Below are 20,909 nucleotides of genomic sequence, written 5' to 3' on the forward strand. Positions count from 1 at the left end.
CATTCCATTAAACAATACTAAATACTAGATCACCTACACATCAGTGAAGTTGAGGGTTTTTTCCATGCAAAAAGTTACATTTAGATATTTAGCAATATGACTTTGTCAGCTTTCTAATTTAATGTATTGAAGGCAAAGATATTTAACACATAGTGAGAACTGCTACTATTTATCTCTCAATATTGTCTGTAAAAAACGTGGTAAAAGTGATTATTTCAGTGAGACAACAGAGCAAGCTTCTACAGTTGCACTACGTTTTGATAACAGTTCAATATTATTTTGATAATAACATATATTTCAATGTTGATGAACTTCATACTGTTCATTCATAATCTGATTGTCTTTGTAGCTCATTGTTGAAATAAAAAAAAAACATTACAATTACAAAATAATTATATCTACAGCCATTAATGAGCCATTCACAGTTTCACTGTACCGGCCGTGTGTACTTAGACTTGCATGGCTTAATCTTTGAGACAAGCATATGCTACTGGCAGGATCAACCAGGTAGCCTGTGATGAAGTAGGGTCGACCCTATATCATATACACACAAACACACCGCTTTCATAAATAATACACTTGTTCTGCAATAATATGTTTTATGTTTCCTGTCATTTTTGTTAGGAAAGGACATGCCTGAAAGACACAACATTTTCTCCTTCTCTGAGGGTCAAGAAGAACATCCAAGAGGAACATTAAAAGCTGATGTTATGAGATTTTAAGACCAGTACAGGACATTCACTAAGAAACTACTTTTATTGTAAAAACAGTCAGCTGATCGAATGCAGCTATTTCCACATCTACACTCCATCAGCTGATTATTTCTATTTGCCTCACTTTATGAGCTTCACAACATGTACCTTGTTTTGCAACGTCCCAAATAAATGGGTTCAATCTTCAGTCAGATGTGAATGTGTAATCTAACATTTTCAGTAAGAATAATGGACAAAAGGAGTGCAATTACAAATACAATTTATTGAAATGTGAACCAAAAGCACATATGGACAGAAGGTGTAAACCTATTAAATGTATAAGTAAACACATTTAGTCAAATAAAGTGACAGACTAGGCCTGTGAAGTTGGTATCAGCTTTGCCCAGCATGGGCTCCTTCATCAGCCCTGGTCCTCCTCGCTGAGGAAAGACCCTCAGTCCTCTCCAAACCAACAGACAGGACGTCCATCACAAGGAGGTTTCTCCCTGAAGTCTCTCCTGCTCTCTGGACACCATGCTGTCTCAATCCGTCCACACTGAATATGAGAGGGGGAAAATGAAAATAATAAATGCTTTAGACCAGGGGTTCTCAAAGTTTTGATGAGTGAGGGCCAATTTAGGTACCCAATATTGGATTGAGGGCCGCCCAAGAAAAAACGGAACACAAAATAATTCCAAAACAAATCCTTTCTTTATTGTACTAACCAATTACCGCAACTCGCGAGATGCCTAGTTGCCATGCAACCAGTAGTCTAGCAAACTTTCCACAAGCTGTCATTCATAATTTAGGAATGACAACCCAGGGGGCGCAGTTTTACCATTCTTAACCCTCTGGAGTCTAAGGGTATTTTCTCGATTTTTAGATGTTTTCTTAAATCACCTTTTAAATGTATTTCTTCGAACATGGCACCCCATGTGTTACATATCAAAATGTTCAGGACAATCTCTGGTCTTGCTATATATGCATATTGCTCACCTTAGAGCACTGTTTGATGAGATAAGTAGCTCAAAAGCTTAAAATGTGTAATCCGATATTTGGAAAATCTTCAAAACTCTTGTGAAAACACAAATTTACTCATGTGATCGAATTGTTTTGGTGTTTTAGATTTGGTTACCAAAGTCTTAGGATCACAAAAGCAGTGAAATATTTGAATTACACTGTATATAAATGTGTTATTCATGTCTAAAATGAAAAACATTCAATTCAAATGTTGAGTAAAATAGGTGTTTATCACTCTACTTTCACCACAGCAGGGACTGAGATACATTACATTACATTTCGCTGACGCTTTTATCCAAAGCGACTTACAATTACCAATTACAGGGACATTCTCCCTGGAGTAACTAAAGGCTAAGTGCCTTACTCAAGGGCACACTAGTGGATTTGAACTCACAACCTTCCGATCTTCACCCCACCTCACTATCCATTAGACCACCACTAGCCCACATCAGGACTGAATAATAACTTCATATTACATACCAAGGTTCATGTGATGTGTACAAATACAAATTTAGCATTCAACCTTTTTTTTTCAACCAACTATTTATATAAATATAAGAAACTGGAAAATCTCACTATTTACAATATTGAACATCAGAACTTTCAACCAACTATTCATTATAAATGTCAAGACAGTGTCAAGGTCTTTGTCTGACAGTGGGTCTGGCTGCTGTGAAGATGGGGGTGATGGTGCATGGGCTGCTGTGTAGGTGGGGTGTCCAAGTGCTATACGAGACCTCCTTTCTGGCTGGGTTGAAGGTGATGGCTGTGGTGGAGCCTTTGTGCTGAGGTGTATCTTGACATGGTGGCAGCCGCAGATGGAGGTGGAGGCAGCTGTAGTGATGCTGGTCTGCTGGTCCTTGGTGGTGATGGCTCTGGTGAAGGCCCTTGAGCCACAGTAGATCTTGACCTGGGGGCCGGCACAGATGGATGTTGTGGCTGCTGGATAAACGCCGCCTGTGTAGGACAATAATTACAACTAATTTCATTGAAATAAAGTTCAAGTAAATTGTTGCTCAAGCAAAAATAACAATGCACACATACAAATAAAGTTTGGGAGGTTGCAGAAGGAGTCTCTTGATCTCTCTCTCACACACACATACACACACACACACACACACAGGTATTTCCAGTTACTTTACATTCAGTATAAAATCACAGAAACACACATATACATAGGCTACATCTGATTACAAAGTCTCATCTGTACAGGACGGTAAAATAATAACAGGCACACATATAAATAAATCTATGACAAAGTCTCATCTGTACAGAACAGTATGATAAAATAATCGATGGCAAAAACATGTCACTGTAAATGTCTCCGTTGTGGGACGAATACATGATTAATTTAATCATCTACACATGTAATCTCACTTTTACACACCAAAATAACATTAACACAGAGTAAATGTTTGCTAATGGAGAGTCTATTTTGTTCCAATAAAAAGTTCATGACTATCGATAAAAAATATATCAATAAACCTATTGTTCATTTTCGTGGTATTCCCCACACATTGCCAGTACACTATTACTGTAATATTTACACTTACCCATGTCCAAATGGATCCTTGTTGTTGTCTTTGTATTCTTCTTCTTCAGAAGAGTCGAAGAATTCAGGTTCTGAGGCTCTATCTTCACTGCTGCTAGCGAAAAAAATCTCTAGCGAAGTCGGCAACTGTAAAAAAATGTTTAGCCATTTTCTCTGTCTCTCTCTCTCTTCACAGATGTAAACTGATGGGAGACACGTGGTTTATGTTTTTGTTACTTGGTGGTAGGCCCTTAGTGATTTCTCGATGTCCATTGGTCATTTCAGACCATGATGGCTGCCGGCCGAGATTTCCTTGACGGACACACAAATCCACCAATCCCACACAGTGTAAAGTCAAGCTGCTTTGAGCGGCCATATTGGCTGCTGTGCCCTGGTTACAGTCTCACAGGAGATACCGCTGGAAAGCTACTCATTCTAATTCTTACTAGATACAACCATGGAGGATTCAAATATGACGCATGCATTTCAGCGTGTCACATTAACTATCGCGGGCCGCCAGAAACATTTCCGAGGGCCGCCATTGGCCCGCGGGCCGCACTTTGAGAACCCCTGCTTTAGACAATAAGAAACATAAAGTTGACTGTTGAGTTGCTCAGTTTTTTTAGATTGTCAATACTATTACTGTATAACTAATATCTCAGGTTAAGAGGCACATTCAAATAAAGATTGGTCTTTAAATACATTTTATCTTTTGAATTGTTTGTCTAAAGTCAAGGATCTAGAACTGGTACTTAGTTTTAATGATACAGTCTGGTTATTATGCTGTTTGGAGGAGGCCTCACAGGTAAGAGCACTAACTAGCTACCATCACATGTACCTTAGCTTGACTTAAATGTATTAAACGTATAGTTAAGTGATATCAAAATATAAATAACTAATGTCATGCAAACATATTAATATTTGCTTGATTCCAGTGTTGAATTTAGCACAATTGCATACAAACGTTAAGGGGTTTTAAGATTCTGAAGTATTATGCTAAAAACTCAATAACTTAGATTATTATTTATAGTTTTGCTGAATAGTTTCATGTCCGCTTACCTTAGAAACGTAAAATGCGACGGCAGCGTGCAGATGGGGCTCAGGGCTTTTTGGAGTAGATCACATCATGACCTACTACAAAAACCTAGGGGTACGCAAAGATGATTTCAGTCTAGCAAGGGTAACAACAGCAGAGGTACTCATTAAACTGAGCGCCCTCCAACCTAACAAGGCCACTGGCCACGACAATATCCCCTCCAAATTCCTCAGAGACACAGCAACCGCCATCTCACCAGTCATAGCTCACATAATTAACCTCTCCATAAAACAGGGAAAAGTACCCAAAGACTTCAAAATTGCAAGAGTAACCCCCCTGCACAAAAAGGGCAGCAAATTGGACCCAGGCAACTACCACCCTGTTTCTATACTTACCTCCATCTCGAAAGTCATGGAAAAAATAGTATATGAACAGGTCGAAAAGTACCTCGCGGAAAATAAACTAATCTATGAATTTCAATCTGGCTTTAGAACATCCCACTCCACTGACACATGCCTTCTTTATTTGAGCGACCACATCAAACAAGAGGTGGACGAGGGCAAGTACTGTGGCATGGTGATGCTGGACCTACAAAAGGCTTTCGACACTGTCAATCACCCCATTCTGATTGACAAGCTAAAAGCAATTGGTTTTGATAAACTATCGGTGAGCTGGATGCAATCCTACCTGGAGGGGAGAGAACAGATGGTGGAGGTAAACGGTACTCTGTCCCCCCCCCTCCCAGTGAGCTGTGGTGTTCCACAAGGAAGCATATTAGGTCCGTTACTGTTCCTAATTTATGTAAATGACATGTCATCAGCATGTGACTGCAACTTGTTCCTGTTCGCGGACGACTCAGCCCTGCTGGTCTCTGACAGGAACAGGTTGCAGGTTGAAAAAACCCTCAGCTCCGAGCTCGGCAGAATCTGCACCTGGCTCGCCGATAATAAATTATCATTACACCTGGGTAAAACAGAGTCCATTCTCTTCGGTTCGAAACATAATCTCAGCAAATCCGACGACTTCTCAGTTGCAGTGGGCGACATTATTGTCACAAGTAAGAAGGAAATTACATACCTAGGATCTATTCTTGAGGCAAACCTCTCCTGTGACAAAATGGCATCCAATGTAATAAAAGAAGTCAATCAAAGAACTAGATTCCTATACCGGATCTCCTCTCTGGTAAACAAAAACACCCTGGAAACTCTGGCAGGAGCACTCATTCAAGGGTACTATGACTCTGCTTGCACGTCATGGTACCATAGCACCTCCAAGGCGCTAAAAATAAAACTTCAAACATCGCAAAATAAACTGGTCAGACTACTGCTTGACCTTTCATCTAGAACCCACCTCACCTCTGCCCACTTTGACAACCTAGGATGGCTTAGAGTAGACGACAGAGTACAGCTACTTGCAATGGGCCTGGTCTACAAGATCCACTACACCTCTATGGTACCCATGTACATGTCAAAATTCTTCCCAAAGGTCAAGGAATACCATGATCATAACACCAGAGGGAGCTCCACAAATCATGTGAAACCCAGATTTGGCACAAAAAAGGGGGAATACACGTTTCGCAATTATGCCACATCAAGGTGGAACGCTCTTCCCACAACTGTAAAGGAAAGTAAAACTATACTTACCTTCAAAACCTCTCTTAAAGAGCACCTTCGGGGGAGAGCATTGCAAAACTGGCCCCGGTAATGGTACAAATCTCAACCTGTCGTTCAATGGACAGCTTCCCCCCCCCCATCTATGTATATACTCGCATTTTAGACTCTGTTACTAACTGTATATCTGTAGACTTGGTATGTCTTAAATGTCCGGTTAGGATGTATTAGAACGAAATCTAAAATGAAAATTGTAAACAAGCAATCTGTATGTAAAAAAACCACCTGTATGTAAATTGTAAATAAGCCATCTGTATGTCAAATATGTCTTATATGTCTTAAATGACATGATGAATTGGAAATGGGGGACCCTGATGTAAACAAGACGAAAGTCTTTCTCTGGTCTGCATCCCCTTAACAATTGTATGTTTTGAGCTGTACTGTACTGTACCCAATATACAAGCTGTTAATACACTTTTCAATCAATCAATCAATCACACCACAGCATATCAGAAAACGAAAACACCACAGCATTTCAGATTGGACGGAATGGGTATTCTTTAGGGAGAAAACGTATTGTTTGTGATTGGACAGAGCCAGCCATAGAAGCACTGCTGTGATTGGTTGTTTTTGCTGCCAGTCAAGAAATTACTCTTCGTGATTGGCCCAACACATCAGCCATTATCTGTTAGCACACACTCAGAGCTCACAGCTCCTCATATCTGTTCAGAAACTGCACAAAAGTTAAATATATACAAAACACAGACTGTCTATGTCATGGTGAATACAGTCGCTGCTTTATTTATGTCTGTATGACGTTGTTGTGAGTGTGGACGGAGCAGCTACAGGTTAGTTTAGCCTGATCGATCTGTGGTGTCTTGCACTTCAGGGCCAACGTATTAATGAGCTAGTTTGGCAGTACATTACATATCATGACATTTATCTATGAACATTTTTAATGTCTTATAGGTTTTTTCGATGATGCCAAGAGTGACTTCCAACAAGTATTGAAGATGAATCCAGATTTTGAAGATGCCAAAGTGAGCCTGAAACAGACACTTCTGGACCAGCAGCACAAGATAGACAGGGGATACTGACAACTCCATAAACTATAGAATATACCTTTTTATAAATCCTGAAATCTGTTGGCTTGAAGAAACAATCTGTCAAGTTTTGTCAAATTATTTACAATAATGTACAGCTATCGTATAGAAAATTGGAATTGTATTTTATCTGAACATGAACCCTTTGATTAAAGATATCAGAATGAAGATGAACCTTAAAGTAAACACAAACCACATAAAAAATAACCTACACAAGGAACAGAAACAATGAAAATAAAACTATTGCTGCAAAAACATTCAGTTAGAACCTATGAAACCAAGTAGAAATCCCACAGGGATGGGTGCGACATTTTGATATGGTTTTTGTTAAGCAGAGCATCGATTATTCCTTCTTCTGCACTGACTCAACACTCTTCCAGTTGGAACATATTGTTATGGCCTCATAAATGAACATATATCATTGCATAATTGGACAGAGCAGAAAAATCGACCCGGGTGAAACGATAAACTCGGGTTTTACTGTCTGTAATAAATGTTAGTGCATCCTTAGTGGTTTGAGAATATATACAAACAATAATCAAGTGTTAGATTACAGTCATTATAAGGAGGCTCAAAGGAAAAATCAAAAGCACATGTGATTTTAAGGAAAAGTTTAATTTATTATTAACTGTGGATTATTTTGTTGCTTCTTCAAATATAAAAAAGTAATATATGTATAATATCAAATACAAATCTACTTTTGCTGAACAATAAATACTTTTTTTACACTACTGAAAAATGTGTGTTTTTCCTTTCCATACATATGTTCTTACAATATGTTCTTAATAAACTAAGCATACATCAGCTCACCTTGTGTGTGTGTGTGTGTGTGTGTGTGTGTGTGTGTGTGTGTGTGTGTGTGTGTGTGTGTGTGTGTGTGTGTGTGTGTGTGTGTGTGTGTGTGTGTGTGTGTGTGTGTGTGTGTGTGTGTGTGTGTGTGTGTGTGTGTGTGTGTGTGTGTGTGTGTGTGGAGAATCCTTAACAAGCCTCACCTGTGCTTTGTCGTAAAGTGGAATATAAAGCAGCTGCTGATGTCTCAGTTAATCATCCAGTCACCTTCCTTTTAGACTTGTGTTTTTGTTGGAAGGTGTGCTGGACATTGCCAAGCTCTGATACTGACTGTATTCTTTTTGGTTTTACTGCTTACAAGCTGCAACATGCTGAGGCTTGGGAACATGTAAGTTACATTTCTTGTAGATTTCTTTCTATGTGTGTACTTAATTGTCTCTAAATGATGTGTTTTATGTGTTCAAGTTTGTTATGGATGGCTGCAGCTATCATCTTGGGTCAAGCCAGGCCTAATTTGAAGCTATATTTGCAGTCAAGTAAGCTTCAATTCTCATTAAGTCATTTTACACAGCATATTAAGTCGGTTTACATTCTCCTCACAAGCCTTTTCTTTTAACAGGCAGTGGGTTAAGGTCTGACTGTGCCGCAAATGTAATGAGACTGTCGTTGGACAAGGCTTTAGCAGTGGGAAACCAGCTTGAGGTGGAGGCTATCAGTAAGTATTAACTGCTAATAATGCAGCTGATTGGTTCATCACTGAGGAAAGGGGTCCCTGACAAAGCTTATTTTCTTCCCTCAGATGGCACCAAGCACATTTTGTTAACACCTAGCATGGCTGCTCAGTGTGGATACAGCATGGAGTCTGACCCGTGGGGTAACACCAGAATCTACACCTCCCTGATGGGCTGCTTTGTGGACAACAAGGTTTGTTTTGAGCTAAAGTGGTTTAACAGCATTCAATGTAATTTTCTACCAAGTTTAGCTGTGCTAATTCTGTCAAGTGACTGAATTAATGGCTCAACAAACACATGGTTGCTCCCATTTTTGTGTTTCCCTTAATTTATTTGTAACCCCTTACCGTTAAAAGACCCAAAGTACATTTCCCTTTTTTGTTTGGTACATCCCTAAAATATTAGCTCTGCTCCACTCAAAACTGTATTCCTCAATTAATCTACTAGGTACTTTCTTGACTTGTTTGTTACATACACAAATATCCATTTAGACTTCAAATGTGTCCCTGAAGGCAAGGATATTACATTTTCAATGACAAAGAAGCTGGAACCAAAGAATATAAGGGAGTTTCACTTAATTTAGTTTTTTTTATATTTATAGGATGATGCTACATTTAACGTTGGCTTGAGACTCAAGATGTACGGCGAGAATCCATCAGACGTGGTCAGTCATGACGTGTCTCAGACTTGCAGCTACACTCGCTGGGCCTCCAGGGAGATCCTCTGCGACAGGAACTACATGGAAGTAGGTCATCTTTATATTGATTCCACCATCTTGTGTGTATGGAAACGAATGCTAAAACCACCATTTTCTGTTTTAGGTTTCGCACCACATGGCTAACCTTGATGCTGAAGCTAAGGGTCAGACTTGGGATGGTAAAGACGAGAAGCTCAACGCCAAGCTTGAAGTATGTTGAATTAAACCGTTAAGATACTACAGTTTAATTCCTCCCTACACCAATGAGGATTTAATTATTATTTGTTCTTTCCTGTAGGCCTCTGGTGCATCACAAGGTATCTGGAAGATGACGTTTTACACCCCAGAACCAGTGGCCATGGTGTTGCAAGAGGCTGAACAAGCCGGCTACGCTGCCAAAACTACCTCTAGTCGCCTGGTTATGCGAAGCCCGTACAATACAGCAGAGACTTATTCAGAGGATGTAAGCAACACACTCTTATACAGTGTTCCTTTCCCTCCTTGTCAATTATATTAAACCTCTCCTCTCTTTAGGTGGCTGGAGTCCCCATGGAAGTTTTCAGGGTGAGCGCCTACTACATGGCACCACAGGGTCTTAATGTAGTGAACTTGGCAGCTGCTTGTCCCAAAGGTGAGTCCTGAGCAACATATTGCCTTCACAGTAAGCTTAATTGTTGCACAGTTAACCTCAACAGCTCCATTTTGTCATTAACAGGTGGCGTCCTCTTCACCGAGGATATGATCTCTTGGCACTTACCTCGCCGTGTGACTCCTCTGTTGGACGGCAGAATTACAGTCTCGGAAATGCACATGGGAATCAACGGGCAGAGGCTTGATAGATCTCAGATGGCCGCACGGGGGTACACACTGAGCACCACAGACTTCCACATCGTCGTCGAGATCCCAGTGGGCTCGCCTGATGGTTACTACAAGGTTGGAAATCTCTAGATTATAAATGCAAGAGTCACTAGTGCATTTGCATGTTTTATTGAAAGGTCATGAATTATTGCAGAGCCATGCCCCAGATTACCAGTACCACATCACCTACTTTGTGGAGCCCATGCTTGAGGTACTGTGGAGGGAAGATGACACCCAAGATGATACCAGATACAAGGTTTTGTTCCCCATCATGACTCCTCTGATGCCTCAATCTCCCCAAATCCAGGATGGTAAGTCACATTTTCTAGTAGGTATGAAAAAAAAATGACATTAAAACTCGGGCTTGCTCGGATATATCCTAAAGACTGCTAAACCCATTAAATAAAGTCTTCAGTTTTTGCAAAATGGTGTGTTTGGATGGGATTTGAAGCCAAGTACAAAATCTACTTTTGCTTACAAAGGGCACTTTTTTGTTTTTTTTAAATAGCACTCAATCCAACTACTCAATTTTTCTCTATCAATGTTGAGGCTGGTTTAGAAGTTGTAAACCTGCCACTTTCTGTTCCTCAGACACTGTCCCAGAGACTCGGGTGTTCAGCGTTCTCTTGGGAACCTTCCTCCATGACGTTGAGCTGAGGAACATCACCTTCTCCACCGGGGTCCTCACTGTTGAGGAGAGCAATGCCAAAGGCTTCACAGTCCAGGAACACAGCTTGGCTAATGGCTCCAAGAGCTTCTCTCTTCAAGTGCCCTTTGATGCCGATGTTGTCTTAAAACATGTATGACATTATAGATTCAAAATATCACTTTGTACCAGCATATTTTCAGTGTTGCTGAGCTTTTATTTCATTGGTTGCAGAATCCTGAGCGCTTGGTTACATCCTACTTCCTCCCTCTGATCTTTGGGTTGATCGTCCTGCCTGAAGAAACTCCTTTTGCTCTCCCGGTCGACCTGCAGGCCTCTCTGCAGGATATTGGTGAGATCATATTGAATTTGCTTTTGACAATATCTTCATGCAAATTGTGTTTTCTAAAATTAAATAAAACATATTGGAGTAAAAGCTACACAATCAAATGGATAATGCATCTTTTGCTGCTCTAGTGCTACCCATCATGGCTGGCACCTGTGACCAGAACCAGTTTTACATCAGCGTGAAATTCGGGAGTCACGGCTCTAATTTCAAGGCTATCGTTGGACCTCGAGAGCTGACGGCTGAGATGGCTGAAGACTACAATTTCTATGAGAACGGCACACACCTCAGCCTCATTCTGCCATACACTGCCAAGGACGCTGTTTTCGAGGTATGTCAAAACTACAAAATCCCACCATAGATCTTCTGCATTGGCTAACTTTACTTTCTTTTCCACAGCTGCTCACTGCAGAATCAGTCAAATCCAGAATTGACCTGCTTCTGTTGGATCGTGCAAACGACTGGGTGCTTGCTGATCTCTATCTGGCTTGCTACTTCCCCTTAAAAGCAACAGGTAAGATGGAACATGTAAGTATATTTGCTGCTTTAATTGATGGATTTGTGTTGCTTTACACATTGCCTGCTTCATCCTCCAGAGTGCCACCCCAATGGCACAATGACCGCTGTGGCTGTGAAGGTTGAATCGACTCGTAATCTGAAGCCAAGTCAGCTGACGCTAAAGGACCAGTCCTGCACACCACAGTTCAGCGACGATCGCTTTGCATATTTCTCCTTCAGTGTGGATACCTGTGGAACCACCAGAACGGTGAGTGTGAATCACATTTAAATATCAAAAGGGTTTTTTGTCAAATGTTAATACGTTTTTGTTGTTAAATAGTTCTTTGACAACTACATGATGTATGAAAATGAGATCCGCCTGTCTTACAACAACGCCAAAGGAGCAGCCAACACATCACCAGTTGATCCTGAATACAGGTAAAACATTTGATTCTGTATAATTGGAGATGAACACCTTCAATGTATGCATTTATATATTATTTTTCCCCTAATAGGCAAACCATTTCCTGCTTCTATGTGGTCAATGAGACTCAGACTGTTGCCTTCAGCGCTAAACCAAGAACCTATGAGCCCGCTGCAGAGATCGGCACCGGCCAGCTGATGGTGCAGATGAGGCTTTCCCAAGGCATGGTGGAATTTTACAACATCTTGTTCATGCATACAAAACACTGTTTGCAGGTCTCCCTTGAAAAAGAGATCTATGATCTCAAGGGACTGATCTGATTTAAATAACGGTTTGAAATGAAACTGTAAATGTCCAGGCCTCCTTTCTCTAACGGGACTCTTCTCCTGCAGATCCATCCTACGAGCTCTTCTACCAAGCAGAGGATTATCCAGTGGTGAAATATCTGCAGCAGCCTCTGTATTTTGAGGTGGAGCTGATGCATTCTACCGACCCGCACTTGGAACTCATTGCTGAGAACTGTTGGGCTACCCTTTATGAAGATAGGACATCTCTGCCAAGCTGGGACATCATTGTGGACAGGTAATGTTGTGCAAAACTAACTACTAACTACTCATTTCATTTGTTTAACTGCTGCTTTATTAACTTTCGAATTCCTTCACTAGCTGTGAGAATCGCAATGACAGCTATGCAACAATTTTCCATCCCGTTGTGAGTGACTCCAGAGTTTTAGTCCCGTCCCACATGAAGCGCTTCTCTGTAAAGATGTTCACTTTCACTAAAGATGACAAGGTTCTGAAAGACCAGGTAAGACTTGTAAATCCAAATCTGGAGTCTTTTAGCCACTGCTGCATGTAGCCATGTGTAATAAATCATCCTGTCCGTCCACAGATCTATGTCCACTGTGATGCAGTGATTTGTGACACAAGCAGCCAGGCAGATGGTTCCTGCAGAGGCCAGTGTGTGCATCCTCCAGGTCAGAGCTACTCAAGACCTGCAGGTGTAAAAAAGGGTAAGTGACCGAGTCTGAACAAATGTAGTCGATCTGGATGTGCAGTTGGTAATCTTTACTTGTTTTGCAGAGCGAAGAAGCACCGACTCAACACGCCAAAGGCAGATCTCCTCTGGGGCAATTACTCTGTCTAACCTCTGAATATTTTCTACAAGTGTTTACATTTTGTCATTTGCACCTTATGTACATTTGTTCATTGTTTTGTTTGGGACCAGGGGAACAGTTTTATCAATGAATGTACTGTACTGCCTTTTATATTGATGGATGACAATAAGGACTCGTGTATTTTAAATAAAATAAACGAAGAAACAAAAAAAAGCCACATTTTTATCAATGTGTTGCATCTTCTGTGGTCAATTTTAAGGGACATACAGTATTAATAAAAGCAGGTTCTGTGTCAACCAGTACCCTCATAACTCCAAGAAAATGCAGAGAAGCAGCAACATATGTAGAAAGGATATCCTATATAATAAACAACTCAAAATGATAAGTTGATTTAGGCGCTAAATGAAAGACGTTCTGAAGTTGTTATTGCCCCCGCCTACTTGAGACGCACTAAAACATGATTGGGCGTGTTGTCACTTCCGCCTTTAGGAAACCCAACAAGCCTTAACAGAATTCACAGCCAATGGAGCAAGACAACCCTCAAATACTTGAAAATGCTCACTCTGAGTTTAAAAACTAGAACTTCAAATATGCAGAACAACTGTATACAAAGTGTATCTCCTTACAGTCCAGGTACTCTTTGTTCAATTGTTGGCGATGTCTGTACTAGTGTTGCAGCGTATTCTGTGTCCCCGGTTAAAGCTAACGTCCATCGTGTTCTGTCACTTTGTCATTTCATTACATGTATTGTTTTAGAGACTTTGAACGCTGTCATATTTCCACAGGGATTGTAAAGCCAGTCATTTGGCCACTGCTTACAACAACCGCGGACAGATAAAGTACCACCGGGTGGTTTTTGGCGAAGCAGTGGAGGACTTCTCTTTAGCGATACAGTGACAGCAGCTTTGAGCAGTGGCGAGCCTTGACTTTTATACCTAGGCCCTGTTCCCCGCCTTCCCTCGAGAAAAAAAAATAAGAGTTATTACGTCACAGCGTATACTTCAGCGGAATATCAAAACAACGGCCCGGGGTGCAAAACTCATCAATGACAGCGACCCTCTACCACACACAACATCATTTATATAAACACCTATCATGACAGGGCACCCACAGCCAAGTAACAATTACAAATGAATGAAGTCGGCACGGCGGCCCACATTGAAAATGACTTAGGCCTACCTTTGATGATCAAATCACTTAAACGCAAAGTCCATCCTCCTGTCCTTTTGGATGAAGCACTTGATGGCGGGGTCATGCAGCTGATCCTTTGCCACTCCAGTTTATCATTGTAACTCAATCTTGAAAATTACTCGGTTAATAATTTTACAAACGATGTCATCACTATCACTGAAGTGAACCATCATGAACGAATTTATGCTAATTCATAAATCTATCGATTCGATTTATGATTCGAAAATAATAAAAGTAGGGTAGAGATGTGGATATTATCCGGCTGAACAAAACGTGCCTTTATCTAACAGGTTCGTTTTCCACAGACCTTATTTCAAGCTATTTTCCAAAACCCTATGGAGAAATCCCACTGCTTTCTGTCGAGGGAATCCGAGCGCAGCTTACGTCCGGGTTTTAAGACGCATCACTGCACCACTTGCATAGACCTCACAGCGGGCGGAACTTGTCATAAAGTCCGCGAAAATAAAGCCCGCCCATTTAGAGGGAAGATATGATTGGTCAATTGTACTGTCATTTGACATAACTCTCTCGTTGAGTTATTATAGCTGGCCCTCTGTGAATGTAGAGAGGGACCAACAAGCTCTCCCGTCTTCACAGTAACTCGCAGAGACGGCATTTAACCAAGCGGCAAACTGTGGGGTAGAGCCGGGAAGCCAATACGGAAGTGCCACACACTGCAGTTCATATATTGGCCGATAGGCGATGGCTGCAGAAAGGAGCAATTTCCATAGGCCCCATGTTAAAATGCCCAACTTTACAGCAGAAAAAAACATGTCTCTACCCCTGGCTCCATACATTTTATTAGCGATATAGTTAGATTCCACCTTCATGATTATGGATCTGTGAGTGAATTGTTTTCTAACGCGACCCTTTTATTTATATTAGGTCTTAAAGTTTGTGCATAGATTAGGGCGTGGTCACATTGAGTGACGGCTGTTACAGATATGGGCATCTGTTAATGCCTGCTATATAGTGACGCCTGTTGGCACTTTAGTAAACTGCATGCTGACACAGGCTTACACTGTGATGTACTATATCCGCAAGCGCGGGAATATACATGTGATGGAGTTGTGAGTTACGGAATAAAGCTGCAGACTGAAACATGGTGTCAGAAGTGGTCTTCTTGGACTAAAAGCTCAAGAAAACTCACGTCATGACGACAAACAGTATTCCGGCACCCGAGGGCATGCATATGTCTGGTGATATAGCCAAAAACTGGGAGGTTTTTAGAGCAGAATTTGAGGACTTTATGCTCGCTACAGGTCTGACCGAAAAAACGAATGCGGTGCAGGCAGCCACGCTGAGACGGCTTATGGGGAACGAGTGCCGGCATATATATATGCACAACGTCACGCTGACCGAGGAACAAAAGAAAGACCCCAAAACAATCTTGGATGCGTTGGGGGATTATTTCAAGCCGGCAAAAAATGTGATTTATGAGAGATACACGTTTGGATGCTGCAAACAAGGACCGGACGAGCCGATCGATAGCTTTATAACAAAGCTGAGGGAAAAAGCATCATCATGTGAGTACCGTGACCTAAAATATGAACTGATTAGGGACAGGCTGGTACTCGCTATTGCCAGCGAGAGCACCAGACGGAGACTGCTGCGTGAACGGGACCTAACGCTGCCAACAGCTGTGGAGATTTGCCGCCTTGCAGAATTGACGGAGTCACGCATGAGGCTTATTGAGAGCCCGCAGGCACAGGTGGACAGTATTAATTCTATGGTGGACAGGCAAGGCGGACGACGCAAAATACAGTGGAAAACAGCTGAAAGAAACACAGCGGCTGAGAGAGAGCAGCAGTGGACCTGCAAATACTGTGGAAATGGACACAAACGGGGCAGAGAGCAGTGCCCAGACTATGGTAAGACCTGCCGAGCATGTGGCGTTTCAAATCACTTTGCAAAAGTATGTCAGGCCAGTAGCAGAGCAGAGAAAACAAGAAAAAGTTAATGTTGTTGAGGATGTACAGCAAACTGAAGGGGACTCGGATACAAGTGAAAACCTATACAATGTCACTGAATATGTGGGGAATGTGAAAGCACCTGGACGCAAATGGTTTGTACACCTACACCTGAATAAGAAAAGACAGCTATGCCAGCTAGATACAGGGGCCACTTGCAATGTTATGGGCCGCCAGTTTAAAGAGAAACTGTCACCAAAGACAGCCTTACAGCCGACCAGAAACAAGGCTAAAGCTGTACTCTGATACATACATGCCATCCCTGGGGAAATTTCACACTGACTGTGTGGTCAGGGGGAAAATACACAGACTTGTGTTTGAGATAGTGAACACCAAACAAAAGCCCCTGCTCGGTGGTGCTGCATGCACTGATCTGGGCCTTGTGAAATTCACTATTCCAAGAGAACTACTGCCAGCGGAGGTGAACACTATTGATGCAAGCCAGTCTATGCCACTCACAAAAGAAATGCTACTGAAAGACTTTCATGATGTTTTCCATGACCCGATCGAGTCAGTCCCAGGTAATATTCATTTCGATCTGAACCCTGAAGTGACACCAGTCCAGTGCTCACCACGAAATGTCCCTGTAGCGCTAAAAGCCCGGGTTAAGGAAGAGCTGGACAAACATGTGAAAGCAGGCAACCTTACGCCAGTGACAGAGCCAACAGCGTGGATAAGCAACATGGTGACAGTAGCTAAACCAGACAAGATAATAATCTGCATTGACCCAAAGCCTCTCAATCAGGCACTTCTCAGGTCCCATTACCACATACCAACGCTAGAAGACGTCTTGTACAAACTGCCCAAGGCTCGTGTCTTCACACTGGTTGATGCTCGTGACGCCTTTCTCCAGTGCAAGCTTGATGAGGAAAGCAGCCGCTTGACGATATTCTGGACCCCATGGGGTCGGATGAGATGGCTCAAACTCCCGTTTGGAGTCTCAGTGGCGCCAGAGATCTATCAGCGCAAGCAACATGAGCTGCTATCAGGCCTGGCTGGCATCGAGCCTATTGCGGATGACATCCTGGTGGTCGGGTGTGGCGATACGGACGCAGAGGCTGAAGAGGACCACAATACCAACTTAAGAGCTCTCATGCAACGGTGCAGGGCTGTGAAGCTCAGATTGAGTGAACGCAAGCTGCAGTTCAAGCTCAAAGCTGTACATTTCCACGGCCATGTACTGTCTACAGAAGGACTGAAAATCGACCCAGAGAAAACTCAAGCAGTGTTGGACATGCCGACGCCCACGGATGCTAAGGCAGTGCAACGCATGATCGGGTTTGTGACATATCTGGCTAAGTTCCTGCCAGGGCTATCGGAGATCTGTGAGCCTCTTCGCAGACTCCTGGATAAGGACACAGCATGGCACTGGCTGCCAAAACACGATGATGCAATACGCGAGATAAAGCGGATGGTCACCAACACGCCGGTTCTCAAATATTATGACGTCACAAAGCCTGTAACGATCCAGAGTGATGCCAGCATGAATGGACTGGGGTGCTGCTTGCTGCAAAAGGGGCAGCCCGTAGCCTTTGCCTCACGCGCACTGACACGGACTGAGCAAAACTACGCTCAAATAGAGAAAGAGTGTTTAAGCATAGTTTTTGCATGCCAGAGATTTCACCAGTACCTATACGGCAGGGACACAATCACTGCAGAAACAGACCACAAACCACTGATCACCATCTTTAAGAAGCCCCTCATGAATGCGCCTAAACGCCTTCAGGGCATGTTACTGCAGCTCCAGGGGTACAATCTGGATGTTGTTTACAAACCAGGCATGGAGATGTATGTCAGTGACACTCTAAGCAGGGCCACTCCACCGTATCGTGGTTCCGACACCCCCTATGTACGACAGGCGGTGTGTTCCATGGACAGCTTTCAGGTGGAGGACTCAGAGCTGGATCAGGCACAGCATCTGGATGTTACTGACTTCAGGTTTCGCCAAATTGCCCAGCACACAGAGATGGACGATGTATTACAAGCTTTGACATCAGTAATCCTCAGGGGATGGCCTGATTTCAAAGAGGACACCCCCCTCTTGGTGCGAGAATACTGGCCCTTCAGGGATGAGCTCAACGTGCAAAACAGTGTGCTATACAGAGGGCAGTGCGTTGTTATCCCTAAGGCCTTGAGGGCAGAGTTGTTAAGACGCATACACACCAGCCACATCGGGGGGGAGGCATGTTACAGGCGCGCCAGGGATACGCTGTTCTGGCCAAACATGAGAACAGAGATAAAAGACTATGTGTCGAACTGCTCTGCATGCAATGAATATGCACGAGCCCAGCAGAAGGAATCATTGATGTCGCATGATATCCCAACACGTCCATGGCAAACAGTGAGTATGGATATCTTCTCTTACGCTGGCCAAGATTTCATCGTCCTAGTGGACCACTATTCAGACTTCTGGGAGATTGATCTTCTGCCGGATCTATCAGCTGACACTCTCATCACACGCTGTAAATCTCAATTTTTACGCTACGGACAGCCAGACAAAGTGCTCACAGATAATGGCCCACAGTTTGCCTGTGAACAGTTCAGGAAGTTTTCTGCAAAGTGGGGATTTAACCATGTCACATCCTCACCCAGATATCCAAAATCAAACGGCAAAGCTGAGTCAGCTGTCAAGATAGTGAAATCACTCTGCAAGCGGGCAAAGTTGGATGGCACGGATAAATGGCAGGCCATTCTCCATTGGCGCAACACGCCCACAGAGGGGGTTGGACAGCAGTCCAGCCCAACGCTTAATGTCACGAAGGCTGAAGACTTCGCTGCCGGTTGCGGACAGCTTGCTGCAACCGTGGTTAGTGACAGGAGTGACGGAGAAGCTGCGGTTGAAACGGCGGCTTGCAAAATCCGCCTACGACATATCGGCAAGGGACTTACCAGAACTGAATGTTGGGGAACACATAAGGATGAGGCCTCTTCCAGGAGATCGCACAGGCCGTTGGCAACTGGGTCAATGCCTCCAGAAAGTCGCTCCTCGCTCATTCGTAGTGGAGGTGGACGGCACGCTCTACAGGAGAAACCGGGTGGATCTGCAGGTTGCGGAGCGCTCAGCCCGGATGCGACAGCTGGTAGGGCCGGAGCAGAGCAGCCACACGGACCGGGGCCATGTCAACGCAGAGAGGGCTGCAGGTGGAGCTCGAACCGACCCGGTCCAGGATGACACAGGTTTGGGGGAGCCTCCTCACTCTCCAGGGGTCCCGGCGCAAGGGCGGGGTTTGACACCAGGGAAGCCAGTGAGTACAGAGAGCCAAGCTGTATACTCGCGGTGTGGTCGCCTGTTACGGCCGCCGCAGAGACTGAACCTGTGATACAACTGGGAACATTGTCACTAAGTCTGTTGGACTGTTAAGAAAAAAAAAAAAAGAATTGTTGGATATTATTATAGTTTTGTATCGGTACTTGCATGGTTAATCAGTATTGTAATTGTTTTCATGTATTGGAGGTTGACAATGTTAAAGTGTTAGCTTTACACAATGTAGCTCTTACCTGCACTTTAAAGTGACATGCTGATGTTGTTTACAGCTAAAGGAAAGGAGATGTTACAGATATGGGCATCTGTTAATGCCTGCTATATAGTGACGCCTGTTGGCGCTTTAGTAAACTGCATGCTGACACAGGCTTACACTGTGATGTACTATATCCGCAAGTGCGGGAATATACATGTGATGGAGTTGTGAGTTACGGAATAAAGCTGCAGACTGAAACAACGGCTCTGTCAAGTGCCTGCCGCTGTTAGCTTCTTGTCTCTGCTAGCTGCTCCGTGAAGCTAGCTACAGGGACTCTGCCTGTTCAGCTCATCCAGGAAACACAACTTGTAGCCGGCCGTGGTTGTTTGTTCTTCACGCTTATATATCGGACTATTGGGACTCGCTCTGCGGTTAAAACAGACGGTGCATGAATGCGGTAAGTGAAATTTGAGTGCTTTATTTATGTGTTAATGATTTTAATCGGCTACGTAATGAATGGTAAGGCTTGGGTTAGTTAGTGGCTAGTGGTAGCTACATCGGTGCTAACGATTGTAATCGTAGCCTCCAAGTTAAAATCATATATAAAGGTTAAAACTAAATAGACAAGTGTTAAGTGGGATAATACTGTTGAACAAACGGCTTCTGTTTGAGGTTGATAAAATAAGGTTACATCCTTGTAACTTAGAGATATTTTATTATATAGGTAGAACTGTATGCATCTAAGGTTAATTTAAATTGGCTATGCTCAAGTATGTAGACAAGCTAATGTCGAAGTAGTGTATGTGAAATCAACCTCACAATAAGATGTGTGTATATTACAATTATTAATGTCATATTTCAAGATGATTACTTAGATATTACAATATGGTTGGTTGAGCTGGAGTTCATTATCGAGCTTACACGTTAACGTCACAGTCATCTGAAGAACGAACCCAAACCTTGAAGTTTTTATTAATTGCATTACCAAATGGGTATCAAATAAACAGTAAGCATTGGTAACACAACTTCCAAAGTTACAGTAAAATAAAAAGGACCCTGACTCGGACAATACACAATCCAACATGTTCAACAGAAGAGAATCAGTTATATTGTTTGTACACATGGTACTTTACATATATATCTGTTTGTTTAAAGTGTCCAGGTGATGCAGACAGGCTGGACCAGAGAGTGA

General features: G+C 42.8%; 1 protein-coding gene across 2 annotated transcripts; it reads left to right on the plus strand.

The window, feature by feature from the left end:
* Positions 1-8,048: 8,048 nt before the first annotated feature.
* LOC117533112 lies at positions 8,049-13,142 on the plus strand. Of its 2 annotated transcripts, XM_034196748.1 has the most exons (21): positions 8,049-8,169; positions 8,247-8,317; positions 8,401-8,496; positions 8,581-8,705; positions 9,114-9,257; positions 9,334-9,420; positions 9,508-9,672; positions 9,744-9,840; positions 9,925-10,142; positions 10,222-10,378; positions 10,659-10,867; positions 10,948-11,065; positions 11,191-11,390; positions 11,459-11,573; positions 11,656-11,825; positions 11,898-11,995; positions 12,073-12,203; positions 12,374-12,563; positions 12,647-12,788; positions 12,873-12,993; positions 13,064-13,142. In XM_034196748.1, exons 1-21 carry the CDS (start codon positions 8,150-8,152, stop codon positions 13,132-13,134), a joined length of 2,745 nt encoding a protein of 914 aa, XP_034052639.1. In that variant the 5' UTR covers positions 8,049-8,149; the 3' UTR covers positions 13,135-13,142. The 2 variants fall into 2 exon arrangements, with proteins under 2 accessions (XP_034052639.1, XP_034052640.1); XM_034196749.1 differs by lacking the exon at positions 8,247-8,317 and having other exon boundaries at positions 8,155-8,173.
* The last annotated feature ends 7,767 nt before the right edge of the window (positions 13,143-20,909 follow it).

Source organism: Gymnodraco acuticeps, unplaced genomic scaffold (genome assembly GCF_902827175.1).
Source record: "Gymnodraco acuticeps unplaced genomic scaffold, fGymAcu1.1, whole genome shotgun sequence".
Taxonomy (NCBI): Eukaryota; Metazoa; Chordata; class Actinopteri; order Perciformes; family Bathydraconidae; genus Gymnodraco; species Gymnodraco acuticeps.

Bases quoted from the DNA above. Each gene is read 5' to 3' on its own strand.
- LOC117533112 (XM_034196748.1), top strand. From the start codon at position 8,150: ATGCTGAGGCTTGGGAACAT. The intron at 8,706-9,113 runs GTTTGTTTTGAG...TTATATTTATAG, and splicing joins GCTGCTTTGTGGACAACAAG to GATGATGCTACATTTAACGT. The intron at 12,204-12,373 runs GCATGGTGGAAT...CTTCTCCTGCAG, and splicing joins GCAGATGAGGCTTTCCCAAG to ATCCATCCTACGAGCTCTTC.